We start from the raw sequence: 22,903 nt of genomic DNA, 5'->3' as shown, positions 1-22,903 counted from the left end.
TTAAAATGTCCCTCTGAGCCTCTGTAGTCTGGTGAAGGTGTAGGAAGTATCCTACATAAGGCCAGGTCCATCAGCTTGGTATGACTCCAAAGCAGGAACATCAAGGGGGCCAGTGTGGCCAGAGAGACAGAAACAAGGGGAGTGTGGTGGGAACTGGAACCAGAGAGGAACTGGGAGTGAGAGTGGAATGGATAAGGTATTATGGTCAGAGTAATAAAGGCAGTGGTCAGCCAAGGCCCAAAGCATGCAGGAGGCACAGAACAAAACAGCAGGAGATGGTGTGGCACCGGGGACGGCCCAAGGAACTATGACTCAGATCTGCATTCTACACCTCTGGCTTCTACACACAAAGCAGAGAAGCATGATGTTTTCTTCTGCTTTTTACTTTGTTTTTTTTTTTTTTTGTAAAAAAGGCTGGAGTGCAGTGGCACGATCATAGCTCACTGCAGCCTGGACCTCTTGAGTTCCAGCAATCCTCCCAGCTTAGCCTCCCAAGTAGCTGGGACTACAAGTACATGCAACCACGCCCAGCTCATTTTTTTTTTTTTGAGAAGGAGTCTTGCTCTGTTGCCCAGGCTGGAATGCAGTGTCCCGATCTCAGCTCACTGTAACCTCCGCCTCCTCCTGGGTTCAAGCGATTCTCCTGCTTCAGCCTCCCGAGTAGCTGGAGTTACAGACATGCACCACCATGCCTGGCTAATTTTTTTCTTTTGTGATGGAGTCTTGCTCTGTCGCCCAGGCTGGATTGCAGTGGCACAATCTCAGTGGCACAATCTCAGCTCACTGCAACCTCCACCTCCCAGATTCAAGCAATTTTTAGTAGAGACAGGGTTTTACTATGTTGGCCAAGTTGGTCTCAAATTCCTGACCTCAAATGATCCCCCCGCCTTGGCCTCCCAAAGTGCTGGGATTACAGGCGTGAGCCACCATGTCTGGCCATAATTGTTTACTTTCTTTTTTTTTTTTTGAGACTGAGTTTCGCTCTTGTTGCCCAGGCTGGAGTGCAATGGCGCGATCTCAGCTCACCGCAACCTCCGCCTCCTGGGTTCAGGCAATTCTCCTGCCTCAGCCTCCTGGACTTTCATTTTTTATAGAGATGTAGAGATGAGGTGTCCCAGGGCTCCAGTAATCCTCCTGCCGTGGTCTCTCAAAGTGCTGATATTACAGGCATGAGCCATCACAGCCAGCTACAGTTGTTTACTGTTCTCTTTTCCTACTTTTTATTTAGTATAAAATCAAAGTATGCTTTTTGTCACTTATTTTCTTTATTACTGTTTTAATCTTAAAGATACATCAGTGAAATAAAGGACATTTAACAATAAAACAAGCATACATTCTTTCTTATATATGTGGTATCCTGAGGTCTGTCCACCTCCACACCCACCCTTTGGTTCTGCAATGTTATAAAAGATGGCATCTCTCTTACTCACATGTTTTTGGGTTGACTGTTTCCGATTTGTCTTGAGGACAGGGTGTATGTGAGATCATGGTGAAATGGGAAACAGGAAAATAGTGCTCTGCATTGAAGCCGTGAAAAAGCATTTCCTCTACTGTTGCAACCTGGAGGCAGGCAGGAGAAGGGAGGCAATTCATTCGAACAGTTTAAATAATTGTATTTTCTTGTAGAATGTTATAAAGGAACAAAATTCTACATCAGACTTTAGGTTCGGGGGGGTACACTGAGCACAAATCTTTGTCTCCCTTCCCTCCTGAGACACCTATAAATGACAAGGCAAAAACCCCTGACAGAGAAAAAGAGGAACATCTGTGGATGAGAGATTTGTAAACATATACAAAACACCAGGGACGAAGCCTCACTCAAAAAGCAAGAAGCTCATGCCTGTAATCCCAGCACTGTGGGAGGTTGAGGCAGGTGGATCACCTGAGGTCAGGAGTTCAATAACAGCCTGGCCAACATGGTGAAACTCTGTCTCTATTAAAAATACAAAAAAGTAGCCCAGCATGGTGGTGGGTGCCTGTGATCCCAGCTACTTGGGAGGCTGAGGCAAGAGAATTGCTTGAACTTGGGTGGTGGAGGTTGCAGTGAGCTGAGATGATGCCACTGCACTCCAGCGTGGGCAACAAGAGTGAAACTCCATCTCAAAAAAAAAAGCAAGAGTGGAAGTAACAGTCACAGGAGGAAGCTGACCCAGAGGACAGACATCGATCATCCTATCGGATCCCAAAGGGACACAACACTCAAGTTGACAGGCATTGCACAGGGTGGGAACAAGAATGGAATGATATATGGCGAGGTGGGGTGGAAATCTGGCAGGGCTAACGCGGCCTGTTGTCCACACTCCCCTCAGGCTTCTGCTCCCTCAGTATCATGAAGCTGTGTTCATACCAGCATTGGGTCTCCAGCTCCCCCTGCTCTCTAGATTCTTTCATGAACCAATGAAACAACCTGAAAAGGAGCAGAACACTTAGAACTGCTTAGGGCACCATGATGGTGGCAAAAGAAAAAAAATTGGGCAGGGTGCGTTGGCTCACACCTGTGATTCTAGCACTTTGGGAGGTTGAGAAGGGCAGATGGCTTGAGCCCATGAGTTCCAGACCAGCCTGGGCAACACAGACCTCATCTCTACTAAAATTCAAAAATAATTAGCTGGCAGTGGTGGCATACGCCTGTAGTCCCAGCATTGGGAGGCAGAGGCGGGAAGATCGCTTGAGTCCAGGAAGTTGGGACTGCAGTGAGCCCTGATTGCACCACTGCACTCCAGCCTGGTGTGACAGAGTGAGACCCTTTCTCAAAAACGAAAGAAAAAAATTGATTTGGAGACCCCCCTGCCCAATCCCAAAATACCAACTCTCTGCCTGTTCATCCTAAAGAAAAGTCTGCCAGTGGACAATCACTCTTCATGAGCACCCAGTCAGTGTTCTGCTATTCATGGAAGAGACCCATACAGAAAACAAACTCACATATACTGCAGTAGAAGAAAACCACACCAGCTGTGATATTGTGGTGGTTAATTTTCAGTGTCAACTTGACTGGAGTAAGGGATACCTAGGTAACTAGCAGAGTATTATTTCTGGGTGTGACAGCAAGAGTTTTCTGGAAGAGACTGGTGTGCATGTTGGTGGACTGAGTGGTGATCTATTCTCAATGTGGGCAGATACCACTGGATTGGCTGGGGGCCTGGAAGGAACAAAAAGGTGAGGAAGGGTGAATTCTTGCTCTCTTCTGGAGCCAGGACACCCTTCTACTCCAGCCCTTGGACCTCAGAACTCCAGGTTCTCTGACCCTAGTCCCTGGGGCTCTCAGAGCCTAATTAGGCCCAGCCAGATTTCCACTTAACCCTGCCATGTATCATAAACAGAGGCCCTCAGACTGGTAGTTAACACTGTTGTTTTTTCTTGGCTCTGAGGCTTTTGGATTTGGACTGAGCCACTCTAGCAGCTTCCCTTCCAAGCAGGTTCTCCAGCTTGCAGACGGCCTACTCAGTCTCCATAAACGTGTGAGCCAATTACCCAGTAAATCCCTTCTATCTATCTATCTATCTATCTATCTATCTATCTATCTATCTATCTATCTATCTATCTGGCTAGCTATCTATCTGTCTCCTACTGATTTTGTCTCTCTGGGGAACCCTAGTATACCAGCTATATAGAAAAATCCACTGAGGACCATTGTACATTTTAAACAAACAATTGAATCTCTTTACACAGGTCAAGAAGACCATAGTACAGAAGGTGAAGAGCAACTATTAGAACAACTGAACCTGGAAGCAGCACAGAGAATTCAGGTGAGAGAACTGTGATTTGTATCTGCAGAGAAACTTGAGAAAGAATTGCATCCATAAAGCAAGAACGGGATGCTTTAAGGAACAATGCTTTAAGGATGCTTTAAGGAGTTAAGGAACAATCACAGAACAAGACGGTTTTTAGACACAAGGTCTCTGTCGCAGGCAGCTGCAGCCATGGCAGTTACTACATGTCCAGAAACAGGTTTTGGTTCCATCCCTGTTACCAGACTCAAGTCCCTTCATCTCTCAGAGCCTTGCTTTTTAAAAATTTTAAACTCTTAAGTTCCTTTCTAATTCCAAGGTAGACTTCATGAGGGTGTCTCTTCCTGGCTGCCCTGTCCTTTGCCTTCTCTTAGTCATCATCTTGCCTACCCAGGAAGCAGAGAAGCTTGCTCTAACTGCAGCTATCCTCACAATGGATATGGTGCACTGCAAAGGCCTTTCTCATCCAGGATCTCATGTGAGCCCCACAGAAGCCCTGTGAATTACTCAAGGATCATCTGTCCCATTTAATAACTGCAGAAACCCGGCTGGATTCAGTGGTTTACACCCGGAATCCCAACATTTGGGAGACTGAGGCAGGCAGATCACTTGAAGTCAGGAGTTTGAGACCAGCCTGGACAACATGATGAAACCCTGTCTTGACTAAAACTCCCAGGCATGGTGGCAGGTGCCTGTAGTCCCAGCTACTCAGGTTGCAGTGAGCTGAGATGGTGCCACTGCACTGCAGCCTGGTCGACAGAGCAAGACCCTGTCTCAGAAAATAAACAGATGAATAAAATAGACACTGATACTAAGGCTCAAAGAGGTTATGTGATACCCCCTAAGTCACACTGTTAGTATTAGCGCAGGGATCGGCCCCAAGTTTCTGGTTCTCACTCTGGTGCCTCCCTTTTCCCACCTCCTGAACTCATACACTGCCTGACATTCACAAGCAATCCATGCTATTCTCATTTAAGAACTTCTTACTCAGGTTGAGGCCTGGGTAATACTCACAGTAATCACAGGCTCATGTTTGACTTTATATCCTTCTGGAAAGGGAGGCTGCTCAGCTTCATACTCTAAAGGGAAAGGAAAAAAGATCCTCAATTCCATACTTCTCTGTAGTTTCTGGTATAATTTCCTTTTCTGAATAAAACATTCTTAAATTTTATTTTGGCTGGTAGTGTACAGAAATGAAAAAAAAAACAAAAAACAAAAAACTAGCCATGACAGGTTGATGTTTAATGTAATTTAAAGTTAACATTTAATGGTATTTAAAGTCGGTAAGAGGCCGGGTGCAGTATCTTATGCCTGTAATCCCAGCACTTGGGGAGGCCAAAGTGGGAGGATCACCCGAGGTGAGGAGTTTGAGACAAGCCTGGCCAACATGGTGAATCCTGTCTCTACTAAAAATATAAAAATTGGGCCCAGCTTGGTGGCTCATGCTTGTTGTAATCCCAGCACTTTGGGAGGCTGAGGCGGGCGGATCACCTGAGGTCAGTAATTTGAGACCAGTCTGACCAACATGGAGAAACCCTGTCTCTACTAAAAATACAAAATTAGCCAGCTGTGGTGATGCATGCCTGTAATCGCAGCTACTCGGGAGGCTGAGTCGGGAGAATCGCTTGAACTTGGGAGGTGGAGGTTGCAGTGAGTCAAGATTGCACCATTGCACTCCAGCCTGGGTGACAAGAGTGAAACTCTATCTCAAAAATAAATAAATATATAAATAAAATACAAAAATTAGCTGGGCATGGTGGCAGGTGCCTGTAGTTCCGGCTACTTGGGAGTACTGAGGCTGGAAAATTGCTTGAACCCGGGAGGCAGAGGTTGTAGTGAGCCGAGATCTCGCCACTGCACTCCAGCCTGGGAACAAAGCGAGACTCCATCTCTAAATAAACAAATTAAATTTTAAAATGAAGTCGGTAAGAGATGGTTGACCTCTCACATGAAAGAGTCAAGGCTCTATGAGGCTTTATGTAAGAGTCCGAAACTGTTTCCTAGAGGACACAACTTCAGGTTTTGACAACATGATGGAAAGGAAATAAGGGAGGAAGAGAACGTGGAGGTTGGTTAAGGGAAGATACTGAGCACACGCAGAGAACAGGCTAACACAAAGAACAGTCCACATAAGTTCTACAGGGTTGCAACAGCTAGGACTGAGAGAGGAACAGAAAATGCTTATGGCCTGTATTCATTACATCTCTAAAGCAAACACTGATAAAAATATTTCTGGAAAGGTCAGTGTTGTCAAGGCAATTGTAGAGCCACTTGCAGTCATGAGGAAAAGTTAATTTACGGGCAAGACCGTATTGATGGCATACAGTCATATGGACACAAGTTTTATCTGATTACCCAGTTACCTGTCATACAGTACAGCATTTCCTCCACTTCTCAACTTTTTTTTTTTTAACTCCTAAGCATCGGCTGGGGACAAGTATGTCAGGTTGCAGATTATAAGCAATTTATTTCTCAATACCAACTCTATTTGTTTCTTGTGTAGCAAATTAGCACAAATTATCGACTTATAGGAATATGAATTTATTAACTCACAATTCCCTTGAGTCAAGAGTCTAAGAATGGATCAGGGTTTTACGAGGCTGAATGCAGGGTGTCACAGCCAAAGCTATGATCTTTGAGGGTTGGGATCTTTTCCCAGGCTCATTGGTTGTTGAATTTTAGTTTCTTGGCCGGGCACAGTGGCTCACACCTGTAATTCCAGCACTTTGGGGGGGCCGAGGTAGGTGGATCACCTGAGGTCAGGTGTTTGAGACCAGATTGGTCAACATGGTGAAAACCCATCTCTACTAAAAATACAAAAGTTAGCTATGCGTGGTGGTGTATGCCTGTAATCCCAGCTACTCAAGAATCACTTGAGCCCGGGAGGTGGAGGTTGCAGTGAGCCAAGATCTTACCATTGCACTCTAGCCTGGGCGACAGAATGAGACTGTCTCAAAAAAAATAAAAAAAGAATTTTAGTTTCTTGTGGTTGAGGTCTGAGGTCCTTGCTATCTTGTGGCTGTCAGCTGGGGACCCTCTCAGCTCTTAGAAGGCACTCTCAGGTTCTTGCCATGCGTAACGCACAACTTGGTTGCTGCTACTGAAGGGCAGCAGGAGAATCTGCTCTGCTTGAATCTCTGACTTCTGCCTTCTTTTAACGGCTCACTTGATTAGGTCAGGCCCACCTACAATAATCTCCCTAATTTAAAATCAGCTAGTTAAAAGCCTTAAACATATCTGGAAAATAGTCTGTCATACCTAGATTAGTGTTTGACTGAATAACTGAGGTGTGTGCATAGGCGGCAAGAATCTTGGGGCTGTCTTAGAATTCTGCCTACCGTGCCAGCGGCAGCTCTACCATATTTTTTCCTCTCGGGCATGCATGTAAATTCACCCTTCTTCTCCAGCTGCCTTGGGAACCACTGAGACAGTATGAAAACTGCTTATGTGGGTTTAAAATGTATACATTTATTTTCTGTCTGATTATAAAAGCAAGACATACTGAAAGAAAATTTCAAGTAACACAGGGATGTCTTATGTAGAGTGTAAAAGTCACACTAATCCTGTTGCAACCCTAAAACCATTATTAGATATGGAATAGATCCAACCAATTTTTTTTTTTTTTGAGATGGAGTCTCGCTCTCCATCTCCAGGCTGGAGTGCAGTGGTGCAATCTTGGCTCACTGCAACCTCCGCCTCCTGGGTTCAAGTGATTCTTGTGCTTCAGCCTCCTGAGTAGCTGGGATTACATGTACCCGCTATCATGCCTGGTTAATTTTTGTATTTTTAGTAAAGATAGGTTTTCACCATGTTGGCCAGGCTGGTCTTGAACTCCTGATCTCAAGTGATCCACCTGCCTCAGCCTCCCAAAGTGCTAGAATTACAGGCTTGAGCCACCACGTCTGGCCAGTAATGACTATCTTTCTAATACACTATATGTTTTGGGAGGGAAATGCCTGGATCTGTCTTACCATTATTTCCCCACAGAATACTTGCAGAATGAATGAATGGATGGATGAACAGAAGAAACCATATCGTAAGTTATTTTTGATGTCTTTTTCATTCATTTATATTTATTGTAAGCCCATCACCTGCCATGAACCATTCTAGGTGTTAAATACGGGTCTCCTTTCAATGCTGCTACCTACACGATGTGCCACATTTATTTAACCAGTATATTCTTAATGGGCATTTGGGTTATTTCCAGTATTTTATTATTATACATGATGTTTCAGAGGACATCTTTATACAAATATCATTGATCCATAGAGAGGTATTTTGGTAGAATTAATTCTTAGATGTGGAATTTTTTTCTACCAAAGGAAAAAATAATTTAAAATTTGGGCCAAATTGCCAAACTTTTCTCCAAAAAGTTGATAACCATTTGTACTCCTAATAGTGACACTGCCTGTTTCTCTAATCAATCTTATACATTAAAAATTTTTCAACACCTGTAAAAGAAAAAAATGCTGTTTGCTTTTATTTGCATTTCTTTATTGTTATATTTTTTTCCAGTGAAATCTCTCAGGAGTTCACTTTAATGGAAAAGATACAAATTTCTTCATCATATGATTACAAAAGACATACAGTTGAAATGATTATATAGAAGTATGAAGAATGGGAAAATACTTTGCTTTCAAGACAATCTGATGTATTTGTTACTTAAAACGTCTGTAATGTTTGATAGAATGTAACATATTTGATAATGTCAGTTTTGGATTTCAATCTGAAAAGTGATTACAGACTGATGCTTTTACATTGAAAGGCATAAAAGAATTTAAGTTTGTAGAGTACAAACTCTTTAAAACCACTTGATTTACAATAGTTTAATTAATTCAATTTACAAAAGTTGTTTCGGTGCTTAGAAAAATGTGCTTATCTGCTCTGTTCTGCATTAGAAACGCTTAAGAAAAGCAGGGGCCAGGTGCGGATTACAGGCTCACACCTGTAATCACAACACTTTGGGAAGCCAAGGTGGGCAGATTTTTGGAGCCTACGAGTTCAAGACCAGCCTGGGAACATGGTGAAACCCTGTCTCTACAACAAATATAAAAATTTGCTGGGTGTAGTAGCACATGCCTGTAATCCCAGCTACTTGGGAGGCTTAGGTAGGAGGATCACCTGAGCCTGGGAGGCTGAGGCTGCAGTGAGCCATGATCACACCACTGCACTCCAACCTGAGTGCTGGTCTGTCTCAAAAAAATAAAATTAAAAAAAAAATTTAATTGGGTATATTAAATGTATAAATATTTACAATCTTTCAATTACCAATGGTTATAAATAACATTAATTCATTAGGGGAATTTAATGTTATATGCATATTAAATGAACCTTATGAACAAGTGAAAGCGGTTGCTCATTTTATGTAACAAAAGCAACATTTTAGGAGAAGCAGAACAGAAAGAGCCTGGAATCTTGTTGGCAGAGTGGAACCCTTGTACCACAATTGAACCCTCTCCCCTTGCACTTCTGGGATGGGAGAATAATTAAGCATCTTTGTTTAGGCCATTATGAGTTGGGTTTTCTGCTATTTGCAGCTGAATGTGTTCCTGATGAATTAAAATGTAACATTGACCCACAGTAGCCTACTGGAAGGGGATGGAGCAGAAAGGTGATGCTGGAAGTGAATCAGATGAACATTTGGCAAGCATCTACTATGGCGGCAGGGTGTACAAGGTTGCTGGAGAGCCAGATGAACAGGACAGAGGAGCTCATGTTCTGGAGAGGGGATGAATGATAAACCAGGGGTTATGAGATGTGAAAGTGCTGCCGTAGAGGGCTTCAGCCACAGCCTAGAGGAGGGGAAAGAAAAGGCTCTGAAATTGGCCTGAGGAGTTACAGAAGGCTTTCCAGAAGACGGGCCACTTGGGTCGAGTCTTCAGAGAGAGAGATGAGAAGGTAGGGATGTTCCAGGAAGAGGCAAAGCTTGTGCAAAGGCATGGAGTAGAGGAACAGTACGGTGCACTGGAGGAATCATTTTGTGTGACTCCAAGTACACAGTACACACCAGTGGTACCGAAGTGCTTATTTAAAACGCAGAGCTCACAGACTCACCACCTAGGAGTCTGGCCCATCAGGCCAGGGAGGACAGAGCCAAGGAAGCTGCATTTTATTTATATATTTGTTTTTGAGACAGAATCTCGCTCTGTCACCCAGGCTGGAGTGCAATGGTGCGATCTCGGCTCACTGCAACCTCTGCCTCCCAGGTTCAAGCCATTCTCCTGCCTCAGCCTCCCAAGTAGCTGGGACTCCAGTCACACACTGTCACACCTGGCTAATTTTTTTTTTTTTGTATTTTAGTAGAGATGGGGTTTCACCATGTTGCCCAGGTTGGTCTCGAACTCCTGAGCTCAGGCAATCCAGCCCCCTTGGCCTCCCAAAGTGCTAAGATTACAGGCGTGAGCCACCTTGCCCGGCCAGGAAGCTGCATTTTAACATGTATCCAGTGCTCCCAGTCTGTGCTTTAAAGGCATGCTGGTGTCTTGTTCAAGGGTTTGAACTTGAGAGTCAAAACAGACTTGAGTTTGAAGCTGACCCTGCCACTTACTTTGGGCAAGTTTCCTAACCTTTTAAGCCTCAATTTCCTCATCTGTTGCTGTGAGGCTTACATGGGAAGTAATGTACCTAGCACAATGCCTGGCACACATAGCAGCTCAATAAACGTTTGCCATTAGGATGATTTGGGTAAATGGTATGTGATGACCCAAGAAAAGTAAACAGAGATGGGATCGTTCAGAAGCTTAAGGGTTAAGCTAAGGAGTTTATCATGTAAGCTGTGAAAATCATTGTAGGTCACAGCACGATGCGATTAGATTTGAATTTTAGAGAGGTTTCTGTGACAGTGGGTGGAATATGGTCTGGAAGGAGGCCTGCCTCAAGAAGCTGCAGCAGTAATCCAAGCAGGGGGCAAGGTAAGGGCCTGATTTAAGGCAGCAGACGTGAAGACTGGGGGTGGGGGGTGGTGGGGAGTGGGGACAGGGTGGGGATGGTGGGAGATATTAAACAGGTAAAATCTATAATGACTGACAAATGAGAGTGTGGGGCCATGGAAAGCGAACGGGAAGCAGGACAGGTGTGGTGGCTCAGGCTTGTAATCCCAACACTTTGAGGCTGAGGAAGCCGATCACCTGAGGTTAGGAGTTGGAGACCAGCCTGGCCAACCTGAAACCCCATCTCTATTAAAAATACAAAAATTAAGGCCGGGCGCGGTGGCTCACGCCTGTAATCCCAGCACTTTGGGAGGCCGAGGCGGGCGGATCACGAGGTCAAGAGATCGAGACCATCCTGGCCATGGTGAAACCCCATCTCTACTAAAAATACAAAAATTATCCGGGCGTGGTGGCACGCGCCTGTGTGGTCCCAGCTACTCGGGAGGCTGAGGCGGAAGAATTGCGTGAACCCAAGCGGAGGTTGCAGTGAGCCGAGACTGTGCCACTGCACTCCAGCCTGGCGACAGAGTTAAGACTCCATCTCAAAAAACAAAAAAAAACAAAAATTAGCCGGGCGTGATGGCAGGTGCCTGTAATCCCAGCTACAATGGAGGCTGAAGTGGGGGAATTACTTGAACCTGGGAGGTTGAGGTTGCAGCGAGCAGAGATCGCCCCACTGCACTCCAGCCTGGGCAACAAAGAGGGACTCCATCTCATGAAAAAAAAAAAGGGGGGGGGGGCTGGACTGGGCAGCTGAGTGAACTATGATAACATTCATTGAAATGGAGAGTAGGTTGTTGACGTCCAAACAGCCTGCAGTCATGGCTGGCCCAGCATATAAAACAGTCCAGCCCTGGCAGGTACAAGTTGGCTCAATGCTTCAGAACAATTTCTTTGGAGAAATGAGGAAGAAGTTGGTCTGCCCTGGGTTGATAAGGTAATGGGAATGAAAGTGGTATGAGCAAGGGCAGTATGTTCTTTCCAGAAGCTTCCTGAGAGGGGAGGAGAGATTGATAAGAGCTGGAATAGGATATGGGGTCAAGGTGGAGGTTTCTTCCTGAGATTACAAGCCAGGGATTTGGAGAGAAAAGTTAGTAGAGAAGCTAAAGGCATAGTAGAGGAGGTGAGTTAGCAGGATCCTGGAATAGCAAGCGGATGGTAAATACAGATGCAGAGCTGAGCAGCAGGTAGCAGGGTGAGAGCTGCTTCCACGTGTACAGATGGATGTTAGCGGACTCCCTCCCACTCCTGACCGCCTGACTACTCAGTGAATGCCTCCTATGCTGAGAGGTATCATAGAACATTTCAGGAAGGGTTAGAAACTTGGACTAGTGGACACAGACAATGGAAGAAGGCACTAAGAGAGAGACGCTGATTGCTGAGCAGTGCTGAGAGCCAGCTGGGGTCATCTTTCTCCAGCTTGCTCAGTGGCTGTGCTGAAGGAACAGGTATTGATTTACAACTGATCCATGTCGGTATCTGGCAGATGAAATGAAAGGCCAGATTTTACAACAGCATTGGGGGCCGAGACCAGAAAGTGTGTGATTAAGTGATGCACCAAAGACAATGGTGAGGATACTGATAAGAGTAATCACAGCATATCAAAATAGGAATGCCTGTAATCCCAGCACTTTGGGAGGCAAAGGCGGTGAATGCTTGAGGTCAGGAGTTCGAGACCAGGCTGGTCAACATGGCGAAACTCCATCTCTACAAAAAATTAGCCAGGCATGGTGGCGGGCACCTGTAATTCCAGCTACTTGGGAGGCTGAGACGGGAGAATCACTCAAACCTAGGAGGTGGAGGTTGCAGTGAACCAAGATTGCACCACTACGCTCCAGTCGGGGCAACAGAGCCAGACTCCATCTCAAAAAAAAAGGAGGCCGGGCGCGGTGGCTCATGCCTGTAATCCCAGTACTTTGGGAGGCCGAGGTGGGTGGATCACGAGGTCAAGAGGTCGAGACCATCCTGGTCAACATGGTGAAACCTCGTCTCTACTAAAAATACAAAAAATTAGCTGGGCACGGTGGCATGTGCCTGTGATCCCGGCTACTCAGGAGGCTGAGGCAGGAGAATTGCCTGAACCCAGGAGGCAGAGGTTGTGGTGAGCCCAGATCGCGCCATTGCACTCCAGCCTGGGTAACGAGTGAAACTCCGTCTCAAAAAAAAAAAAAGGAAAGTGTAAGCCCCACATCCTTTGTCTTGACTAAAACCATGAACCCAGCAAGTCACAAACTACTATAAGATTTGATTAGAAGTGTGGGCAGGGAAGAAGTTTATTGACACACAAGTGCTTTTTAGAATACAAAGCTCTCAGTTGTCACTGGAAAGATGAGGGAGAAAACCGGTATTTACAAGTAAGTTACAGTGGTGGGCATGCACATCCATACAAAAGCGCACTAATCAGGTTGGTTAGTCTGTGTGTTAGATATTTACCCACTTTGTATTTTGTCTTCATGAAATTGAGTTTCTAGCAGGTCTGCTTGCTATGATAATTTACCTTTTAAATGGAGATTATCTTAATAGAATGTAGTACTTAACCTCAAATATAGGATTACTACAAAGCCTGTTTTTTCATGTTTGTTGTGAGATACTCAATTTACTATATGTTATAGAATATTGCAGTTGTTAGATGTTTAAGAATTGGGTTTATCTAGATTATGGGCACATAATCATCACAGTGCCATATGTGTAGTTCGCTAATGCTGACTTCATTACATTCATTTTTTGTTGTTGTTTTTTTCGAAGGAGTCTCACTCTGTCGCCCAAGCTGGAGTACAGTGGTGCAATCTCAGCTCACTCCAATCTCCACCACTCAGGTTCAAGCGATTCTCTGCCTAAGCCTCCCAAGTAGCTGGGATTATTCACTACCAAGCCCGACTTGTTTTGTGTATTTTTAGTAGAGATGGAGTTTCAACATGTTGGCCAGGCTGGTCTCCAACTCCTGACCTCAGGTGATCCACCCGCCTTGGCCTCCCAAAGTGCTGGCATTACAGGTGTGAGCCACCATTGCCTGGCCTCATTCCGTAACTCTATCATTTTATAGTGGCATCAATTCACTTGCTTTTCAGAGAGCACCAAAACCCTTTGTCTTTGTTTTCTCTCTACAGGCCTATTTGACCAAAATAAACTTGGTGAGTAAAACACAAAGCAGGTTTCTTTATCAACAATAATGAACATTTATTGACTACTTTGTTTTTTTTTTTTTTTGGAGACAGAGTCTTGCTCTGTTACCACGCTGGAGTGCAGTGGCGCAATCTCGGCTCAATGCAATCTCCGCCTCCTGGGTTCAAGCGATTCTTCCGCCTCAGCCTCCCAAGTAGCTAGGACCACAGGGGCGTGCCACCACACCCGGCTAATTTTTTTTTGTATTTTTACTAGAGATGGGGTCTTACCGTATAGGCCAGGATGGTCTCGATCTCTTGACCTCGTGATCTTCCCGCCTTGGCCTCCCAAAGTGCTGGGATTACAGCGGTGAGCCACCGCACCCGGCGTATTGGCTACTTTTTAAATGCCAGGCACTGTGCTAAGCACCTTTTCATACATTATCTTACTTGATCCCCACAATAGCCCTGTGAGGTACGTACAACAATTATCCATCTCTTACAGATGAGGCTGAGTAACTTTTCCAATAATACTCTAGTAAATTGCATTATAAAGAACTGTTTGCCTTGGAGAAGTGTGGAGAAGTAAAAGCTATGGGGGAAAGACAACCACAATAACTACATTCAAATATGTGAGCATATTTTTATTTTTAATTAAAATTTTTTTTTTTTTTAATGCAGAATTTCACTCTGTCGCCCCAGGTTGGAGGCAATGGCGCGATCTCAGCTCACTGCAACCTCTGCCTTCTGGGTTCAAGTGATTCTCCTGACTCAGCCTCCCGAGTAGCTGGGATTACAGGCATGCACCACCACACCTGGCTAAATATCTGAGTATATTATTTGTATTGGAGTGATTCGCTCCTTGAGTCATAGCACCTAGGGGTGTTACCTTACAAGAGGTAAGGACCTAGGGGTAAAAGTGACAAAGAGAACATCCAAAATGAAAGAAATTTTTTTCTAGTAAGATGTATTGTTGGAGAAGTAATTTAAGTACTGGATAGGGATTAAAATAGACAGCTTTTGAGGGCATCTGTCAACTGTGTCTACTATTCTCTTCCTTCTCTGTATTCTCCACTTGCTTTTAAGTCATCACATATACTGGTGCATTCATTCTTTTTTCCCATTCAATAAACATTTACTGACCTGCACTGTCCAATACAGCAGCCACTATCCACATGTGGCTATTTAAGTACATTTATTTATTTTTGAGATGAAGTCTCACTCTGTTGCCCAGGCTGGAGTGCAACAGTGTGATCTCAGCTCACTGCAACCTCAACCTCCACCTCCCAGGTTCAAGTGATTCTCCTGCCTCAGCCTCCTGAGTAGCTGGGATTACAGGCACCCGCCACTATACCAAGCTAATTTTTGTATTTTTAGTAGAGACGGGGTTTCACCATGTTAGGCAGGCTGGTCTCGAACTCCTGACCTTGTCATCCACCTGCCTCAGCTTCCCAAAGTGCTGGGATTACAGGTATGAGCCACCGCACCCAGCCATTATATTTATTAAAATTAAGTCCGGGCTGGCTGCACTGGCTCGTGCCTGTAATCCCAACACTTTGGGAGGCCGAGGTGGGTATATCACCTGAGGTCAGGAGTTCAAGACCAGCCTGGTCAACACAGTGAAACCCTTTCACGACAAAAATACAAAAATGATCCAGGCATGATGGCAGGTTCCTGTTATCCCAGCTACCCAGCTACTGAGGAGGCTGAGGCGGGAGAATCGTTTGAACCCGGGAGTCTGAAGTTGCAGTGAGCGATCCGCCACTGCACTCCAGCCTGAGCGGCAGAGCAGGACTCCGTCTCAAAAAAACAAAAGTCCAACAAGAAATTCAGTTCCTCAATTGCACAGTAAGAACTAATGCTTACGCAGCTCTTTCTGTAAATCAAGCAGCCCCACCCCCCATAAACGTTGTGCACTCCTAGAATCAGGCAGTTTGCTAAGCACTTTTTGTGACTATCTGGTTCCATCTTCCTAACACCATCGAAATAGGTGCCATTATTATTACCACTTTGCAGACAGGGTAATAAGTTAAATAATTTGCCCAACCTAAGTAAAGAATACTGAGCAGGGTCATAAAGGAAGATGTGCTAACCTCCGTTTGGGGAGGTTAAGGAAGGTTTGAAGCAAGAAAGGACCAAAACCCGTTTGTCCACACCATGGTTACAGAACGTGTGGGCCACCGTCTACCTACGTTAGGATTACCTGGGGTGCTCTCTTTTTTTGACAGAGTCTTGCCGTGCTGCCAGGCACAAGGCTGGAGTGCAGTGGCACAATCTCGGCTCACTGCAACCTCCGCCTCCTGGGTTCAAGCAATTCTCCTGCTTCAGCCTCCCGAGTAGCTGGGACTACAGGCGCGCACCACCACGTCCAGCTAATTTTTGTATTTTTAGTAGAGACGGGGTTTCACCATGTTGGCTAGGATGGTCTCGATCTCTTGACCTCGTGATCCGCCCGCCTCGGCCTCCCAACGTGCTGGGATTACAGGCGTTAGCCACTGCGCCCGGCTTTGGGTGCTCTTTTTAAAAAGTGCAAATTCCCTGACTCCCAATTTGACGCTCTGTGGGCGGGGCCTGGGAACCTACGTTTTTAACAAGATCCCCGCCCCAGCAATTCTTTTCCGTTCACTAAACGAGGTTCAGAAACTGCTGGTCCACGCCGCATAGCTAGTTCTCTTTATTCTGCTTCCCCTCGTCGTTCCCTTGCCTTTGACCTCACTACGGATCGCGGTTGGAGGCCGCGCTGCGTAACCTCGGGCCAGCTTCTCCAAGCCTCAGTTTCCCCGTGTGTAAAATGCGGAGCCCGGGCCCGTGGCGCGGCCCGGCGGCCCCGCAAGTCAGCCGCCTGGAGCACAGAGGGCGCTACCCCAGCGCGGTCCCAGCCCAGGCGCCCGGGTCCCGCCCTTCTCGGCCAGCCCGGGCTGCCTACCCTCGCAGATCTGCTCCCACAGATTCTTGCCCGACGGCTCGGCGACCTGCCATGGCGAGATAGGCAGCTCGCGGGACTCGAGAGACAAGTTGCGCACCGGCGTGCGGGTGAACGACGAGTTTGCAGAGCTGCTGGGCTTGTGCTGAACATTGTAGCTGGGGACCTGCCGCGGCGTTGCCATGGCCACGGTTTCCAAGGTAACCGCGTTCGCCGGAAGGCCGCGACCCGATAGAAGGCGGAACCGGAGAGGGTGGGCCGGCGACTCGAAGTGGACTTCCGGGTCACGGCGTAGCGGGCTCTCACGTGGAGGCGCGGAAGTTTGGCCCACGGGTGAGTGCCAGGGCGCGTTTCAGGCGGGCGGGCTCGGTGTTTGCATCTGGGGAAGTGCGCCCCGGAGAAGAGAGGGAAAAGCGGACCACCCACATTCCCAAATCTGACCCCTCCAGTTGGTGTGCGCCGGCCCCGGCCTGAGGCCGCCGCCTCCAGGAAGTTTTCCCGCCTCGGAGCGGTGCCTGGGACCCCATGTAATCCTTCCCTGTCTATTGCTGCGGAGGCTTTGGCGCCTGGAATCCCTGGAGACACAGACCTCACTTCCTGGCTCCTGCGCGTCCTACTGGTCATCCTGCGGGGGAGCGGGGTGTTGCTGCACAGGCTTTGAGTCTTGTGGGCGGAATTCCAATCTTCGTTTTCCACTTGCTGGTTTTGGAACCTAGGGCAAGTCAATCATTAAAGTCTCTGGAGCTTGTGAGGTTGAGTATTCACTGTGATCCTCACATGGCTGCCGCGGGAATTTAAAAGCGCTTTTGGAGAAAGTGTTTGTGTTTGCAGGAGATGCACTGTAATGTTCTTTTCCTTTCTCCTTGCAAGAGTGAATGCATTTGGTCGCAGAGCTAGAGAGGAGGATGCAATAATTTTCTAAGTGGCAGAGATGGGGAGAGAAGGGAATTAAGAGTTGACCCGCAGCTTCCAGGTGGATTCTTTGTTCTTAACAGATCTCTTGGCCACTCCCCTATTCAGAAGTGGTCTTGGCTTTCTTGACTACACTCTTTACAGGTTTGCACCTTCTCCTTGGCAAAAGCCCCTTTTCCTCTGCCCGTTTATTTAAATGTCAATACAGTAGTCCTGCTCTCCCCTTATCCGCGGTCAGTACGTTTCTAAACAACCTGTGGATACCTGAAACCACAAATAGTACTGAACCCTAAATATATTTTTTCCTTTGTATACTACCCGTGACAAAGTTTATAAATTAGGCACAGCAGGGCTGGGCTTGGTGGCTCACGTCTATATTCCTAGCACTTTGGGAGGCCGAGGTAGGCAGATCACCTGAGGCCAGGAGTTGGAGACCAGCCTGGCCAACGTAGTGAAACCCCGTCCCTACTAAAAATACAAAAATTAGCCGAGCCTGTAGTATATGCCTGTAATCCCAGCTATTTGGGAGGCTGAGGCATGAGAATTGCTCGAACCTGGGAGGTGGAGATTGTAGTGAGCCGAGATCATGCCACTGCACTCCAGCCTGGGCAACAGAGTGAGACCTTGTCTCAGAAAAAGGTACAATAAAAGATTACCAACGATCTAGCTAGTAATAAAACAGAACAATTACAGTTTACTGTAATAAAAGTTACATACACGTGGTCTCCCTCTCAAAATGTCTTCTCCTGTACTGTGCTCACCTAAGTTGGGACCAGGGTTAACCAGGGGTAACTGAAACCTGGGAAGGGAAACTGGGATTTGAGGCAGTGTTGAGGAACATTAAGTTAACCCTGCCCCCGTGACTCCTTTGTGGAGGATGCTTGTAGTTTGTAATTAGTCGTAGGCAGGCAACAGCTGCCTGCCTGGTATATGCCTGTGTGATGTGCGTATTGAAAACACCTGTGTGTTAATACGACTCACCTGTAAAAGAGCAAATACGTGGATGGATCTCTGCCCAGGGCTTTCAGTCCTGAAGAGCTGCAGTCATCGCAGACTCTCAGGCTGTTGGTCCCCAGAGTAGACCCACTCTATTCTCTATCTGGGTCACTGCCTCTCACTGCCTTGCAACACCTTCAGCCCGTCCTGGGTGGGAGTCTCCCGGCCGAGCTGGTTCTTGGTAAGGGACTACTGTATTTCTTGAGGTCTTGTCTCAGGCTTGTTCTGTTCAAGGCTTAATCACCACCCATATCTTCCTAAATTTATGTCACAACACTGCCACCCAAACACCTCATCCATATATTCATCTGTCCTGTGAACATCTCCAAAGCATCTGTCCAATCAGGCCTCTCCCCTCAGCCCTTCAGCCACTTGCCTTCAGTACCTTTGTCTTAGGGATTAATACCACCATCCTGCAGTTATTCTTCAGGCATTTTCCTGACAACTGGTAGGACAGGTTACATAACCTCCACCACCCTGACCTTACCACTGTCCTTGCTTTTATCACCTGTATCATTGTTATCACACCTCATTCCCTCCTACACCTACTTGCTTCTTTATGGGTGATGTTTTACCTTGTTCATCTCTGCATCTCTAGCATGTATTCATTCATTCAGTGAGTATTTACTGAGCACCTGCTATGTGCCAGGCGCTGAGTAGGACACTGGAAATAAACCAGGAAACAGGATAGACAGGAATGAATGAGTGTAGTTATTCCTTGACTCTCCAGGTGCTCCTGGAGTGGGTTATGAATGAACTTGACCTGTAGCTCAGGCCTGGCCTGGCTCTTTGAAGCTGCTAAGAGTGAGCAGCTCCAGTGTGGACCCTCTAGGTTTTGAAGCTGAGGAGGGCTACAGGATGGAGAAGCTCTTCCTTTCTCTCCCATAATCCTAACCTCCTGTGAGGGGATATTTTGCTTCTCGATTCTGGGAATGTCTAGTGCAGGGAGCAGCAGGAACTGGCTGGGGACTGGAGTGAGAGAAGTGGCCCAGCTGGACGCTGAAGGGTATTGAGGACCCCAGCCCATTCTCACAGGTGCTTCCATGACATCTGTCCAAGGCAAGCTGGGTACCCTCAGTACTCTGTATCATTGTGACTCATTCAGTGTTGGCAATCAACTTGAAATTTTAAAAACAATGAAACTAGGTCAGGCACAGTGGCTCATGCCTGTAATCCCAGCACTTTGGGAGGTTGACTCGGGTGGTTACTTGAGGTCAGGAGTTCGAGACCAGCCTGGCCAACATGGTGAAATCCCGTCTCTATTAAAAAAGAAAGAAAAACTTAGCTGGGCATGATCGCAGGTGCCTGTTATCCCAGCTACTCAGGGAAGGCTGAGGCAAGAGAATCACTTGAACCCAGGAGGTGGAGGTTGCAGTGAGCCTTGATCGTGCCACTGCACTCCAGCCTGAGTGACAGAGCAAGACTATCTCAAAAAAAGAAAAAGGGAATTAACAATGTATCAAGCACTTTCCATGGATTATCTCATTTATTCTTCCAACACCCCTTTGAGGAAGCAGGTGTTCCTCCATTTTCCAGATGGAGAAATGGAGGCTCAGGGAGGTTAGCTGATTTACTTAAGGTGAGAGAGCCATTTAGGTTTGAACCTAGGGCTGCCTGGATTTAAAATTTATGCTGTTTCTATTGTATTTCTTTTTTTTTTGTTCTAAAGGAATCATGCCCGTTTTCACGATCCCCTAACACTTAGACCACCCACTCACAGAAACATGGTTCTTGGCAATTGCTTAGGAGAATTGAACACGGGATGGCTTGGTGTAGGGGTAACTTGTACCATTTCTTTTTTCAGGAATGATCACCAAGACACACAAAGTAGACCTGTTCGCTGGGCTCCCAGAGAAGAAGAAAAAGAAGAAGAAGAAAGTGGTCAAAGAACCAGAGACTCAGCGCCCAGTTTTAAACAATGAAGATGACTTTGCTGATGTTTCTCCTATAAGAGCCACATCCTCCTGTAAGAGTTTGGTCCGCGGGCAGGCACCTGAGATGCCTCTAGTGAAGAAAAAGAAAAAGAAGAAGAGCATCAGCACGCTTTATGAGGAGCAAGTAGAATCTGAGACCATGCTGCGTGCCAGGCGGACGGAGAAGTCATGCAGCCCCAGGAAGCAGGTACTTGGCCACTTAGAGTTCGTCAGTAGAGAGAAGAAAAAGAAGAAGTCACCTCTGGCCATGTCCCATGCCTCTGGGCTGAAAACCTCCCCAGACCCCAGACAGGGTAAGGAGGAAACCAGATTTGGCAAGAAGCTCAAAAAACACAAGAAGGAAAAAAAGGGGGCCCAGGACCCCACAGTCCAGGACCCTTGGGTCTGTGAAGCTGGGGATGCTGGGGACACTTGCTCAGTGGGGAAGGAGGGTGAGGAACAGGCAGCTGTGGGGCAGAAACGGAAGCAGAAGAGCCCCAGGGAACACAGTGAGAAAGTGAAGAAGGAAAAAAAAGTCCACCAGGAGGGAGAGGCCCTCCCAGGCCACTCTCAGCCCCCCAGGTCCATGGAGAGCAGCCCTAGGAAAGGAAGGAAAAAGAAGCCAGTCAAAGTTGAGGCTCCGGAATACATCCCCATAGGAGATGGCCCGAAGGCCCCCGTGAAGAAAAAGATGAAGTCCAAGAAGAAGGCAGAGCATCCAGTCATCGAGGAGCCAGCTCTGAAAAGGAAGAAAAAGAAGAGCACAGAGAGTGGGGTAGCAGGAGACCCTGGGAAGGAGGTAGGTTTTCCTTCAGAAATGGACTCCGCCGTGGGAGAATTCAGGGAGGGGTTTGGGAGGGGTGTGTATGCACCTGTGTGCGTGTTTGCACATGCATGAGTACTCATAGTTTTAGCTGCCAGAACCCTGGTTGATTTCAGCCAGAATAAGGAATTTATTGCATGCAATTGCAATTGGAAACTAGCTTCATATATGGCTGGATCCAGGGGTTTATGCAGTATCGTTGATAATTTAGGTATCCTTTGCTACTGAAACCACCCAGGTCGTCCCTCTCTGCAGTGGGGGTGTGATGAATTAAGAGGAATCCCTCACTTTCAGTACTCTTGCCACTTGCTATCCAAAACTCAGCAACCAAGTTAGGTGAGATAGTGTCGTATCTGTAGCTACCTGAGTACCATCAGAGTTCAGTATACACAGCTTGTAAATCGCGTAGATTTGGGTAGCAGGAGATGGCTGTATGAGATTTCCTCAGCTCTGGGCTTTGTATTTTCCTCCTCCCCCTCCCCCCGTCCCCTGGGTTAGATGTGGGTTAGCATCCTCAATCCCTGAGCCAAGGAGTCATCTCTTAGTTCCTTTCCCTGTCTGAGCTTCAGTTTCTTCATCCATCAAACAGGTTAGTACCATGTTTTGGGGAAGAATTGTGGAAGAGAACGGATGGGAAGGGCTTTGCTGACTATGAGATGTTTCTAGGTGGCAAGGCCGAGGCTGATGCCGTGGTCTTTTCTGGACTTTGTCATGATCTCACCCCGGCTGGGTGCAGGGGCAGAGGACATTCATCGTGAACTTGAACCTTACCCAGCTCTGCCCTCTCCTGCAGGATGCAGACACGGACTTAGAGGTGGTGTTGGAAAAGAAAGGCAACATGGATGAAGCGCACATAGACCAGGTACAGCCCGGACCCTCCTCAGGCCCTTCCGCTGCTTCTTGCCACCCCCTGGAGCCTCACTTGCCACCTGCCAGGCTGGCTCTATGATCCTGGTCTCAGGGGCACCAGGGACTCCAGAGGCCACTGGGCCAGCCGTCAACACACACCTCTCGGGCAGGTAGTGCGTGCCTTCCCCATTCTTATGCTGGGAGCCTTGCCACTGGCTGCCGTGGCTGTGGCCAAGAGGCGGATTGGCCATTCCAACTTGCTGCAGGATATGAGGAGTGTGTCCCTAACACCCTGCAGCTGAGCAGGTGATACATGCTCAGCCAGGTCCACAGGCTGCCACCCCCTGGGCTAATTCAGGAGCATTTAGAGAAGTTTTGTTGTGAATCAGCTTCTGCTTCTGTCATGCCCAGATACCCTGGCAAATGCATCTCCTGTGGCAAGTGGACTTTCTGGCCTGACAGGACATAGGGGTAGCCATATAGACCTGGTGTTAGACAGTTACTGATTGGGGGACCTGGGTGGGCATTAACCTCCCCGACCCTCATTCTTCCCCTCTGTGAAGTAGGGATTGTGACAGCGTGGACCTTCACAGGTTGCTGTGAAGACCAAATGAGGTCATGTTTGTGAAGCGGTCGGCAGTGGCCGGCCTCATATCTGTGCTTAATAAATGGCCGCAGTTACTTGCTGATTGGTGCTCCAGTGGCAGCCTTGGGCCATACTAGCCACCA

The 22,903-nt window shown here is 47.0% G+C and overlaps 2 protein-coding genes across 19 annotated transcripts in view; one reads left to right on the top strand and one right to left on the bottom strand.

Moving 5' to 3' along the window:
* IQCK (IQ motif containing K) overlaps positions 1-16,871 on the bottom strand; it is a 149,539-nt gene extending 132,668 nt beyond the window's left edge. For all 3 annotated transcript variants that reach the window (XM_035267114.3, XM_035267115.3, XM_035267116.3), the window contains exons 1-3: positions 16,685-16,871; positions 4,743-4,807; positions 1,431-1,560 (exon numbers count right to left, since the gene is read on the bottom strand). In XM_035267114.3, coding sequence (XP_035123005.3) covers positions 1,431-1,560; positions 4,743-4,807; positions 16,685-16,865 — 376 coding nt within the window. In that variant the 5' untranslated portion in view covers positions 16,866-16,871. The remainder of the gene's footprint in view (positions 1-1,430; positions 1,561-4,742; positions 4,808-16,684) is intronic.
* Positions 1-22,903, top strand: part of KNOP1 (lysine rich nucleolar protein 1) — a 179,671-nt gene that overhangs the window by 133,831 nt on the left and 22,937 nt on the right. For 10 of the 16 annotated variants that reach the window (XR_013524711.1, XM_078344815.1, XM_078344814.1 and 7 more), the window contains exons 2-5: positions 3,670-3,746; positions 7,716-7,764; positions 20,394-21,301; positions 22,119-22,187. Coding sequence is in view for 15 of the 16 variants with exons in the window: in XM_078344810.1 (XP_078200936.1) it covers positions 3,670-3,746; positions 7,716-7,764; positions 20,394-21,301; positions 22,119-22,187 (1,103 nt within the window). In the remaining variant the exon portion in view is untranslated. Of the gene's footprint in view, positions 1-3,669; positions 3,747-7,715; positions 7,765-16,944; positions 17,015-20,393; positions 21,302-22,118; positions 22,188-22,903 lie in introns of those variants that run through there. The other 6 variants (XM_035267102.3, XM_035267106.3, XM_035267105.3 and 3 more) reach the window with 1 other exon arrangement.

Source organism: Callithrix jacchus, chromosome 12 (genome assembly GCF_049354715.1).
Source record: "Callithrix jacchus isolate 240 chromosome 12, calJac240_pri, whole genome shotgun sequence".
NCBI lineage: Eukaryota > Metazoa > Chordata > Mammalia > Primates > Cebidae > Callithrix > Callithrix jacchus.
This window is presented reverse-complemented; position numbering and strand designations above follow the sequence as displayed.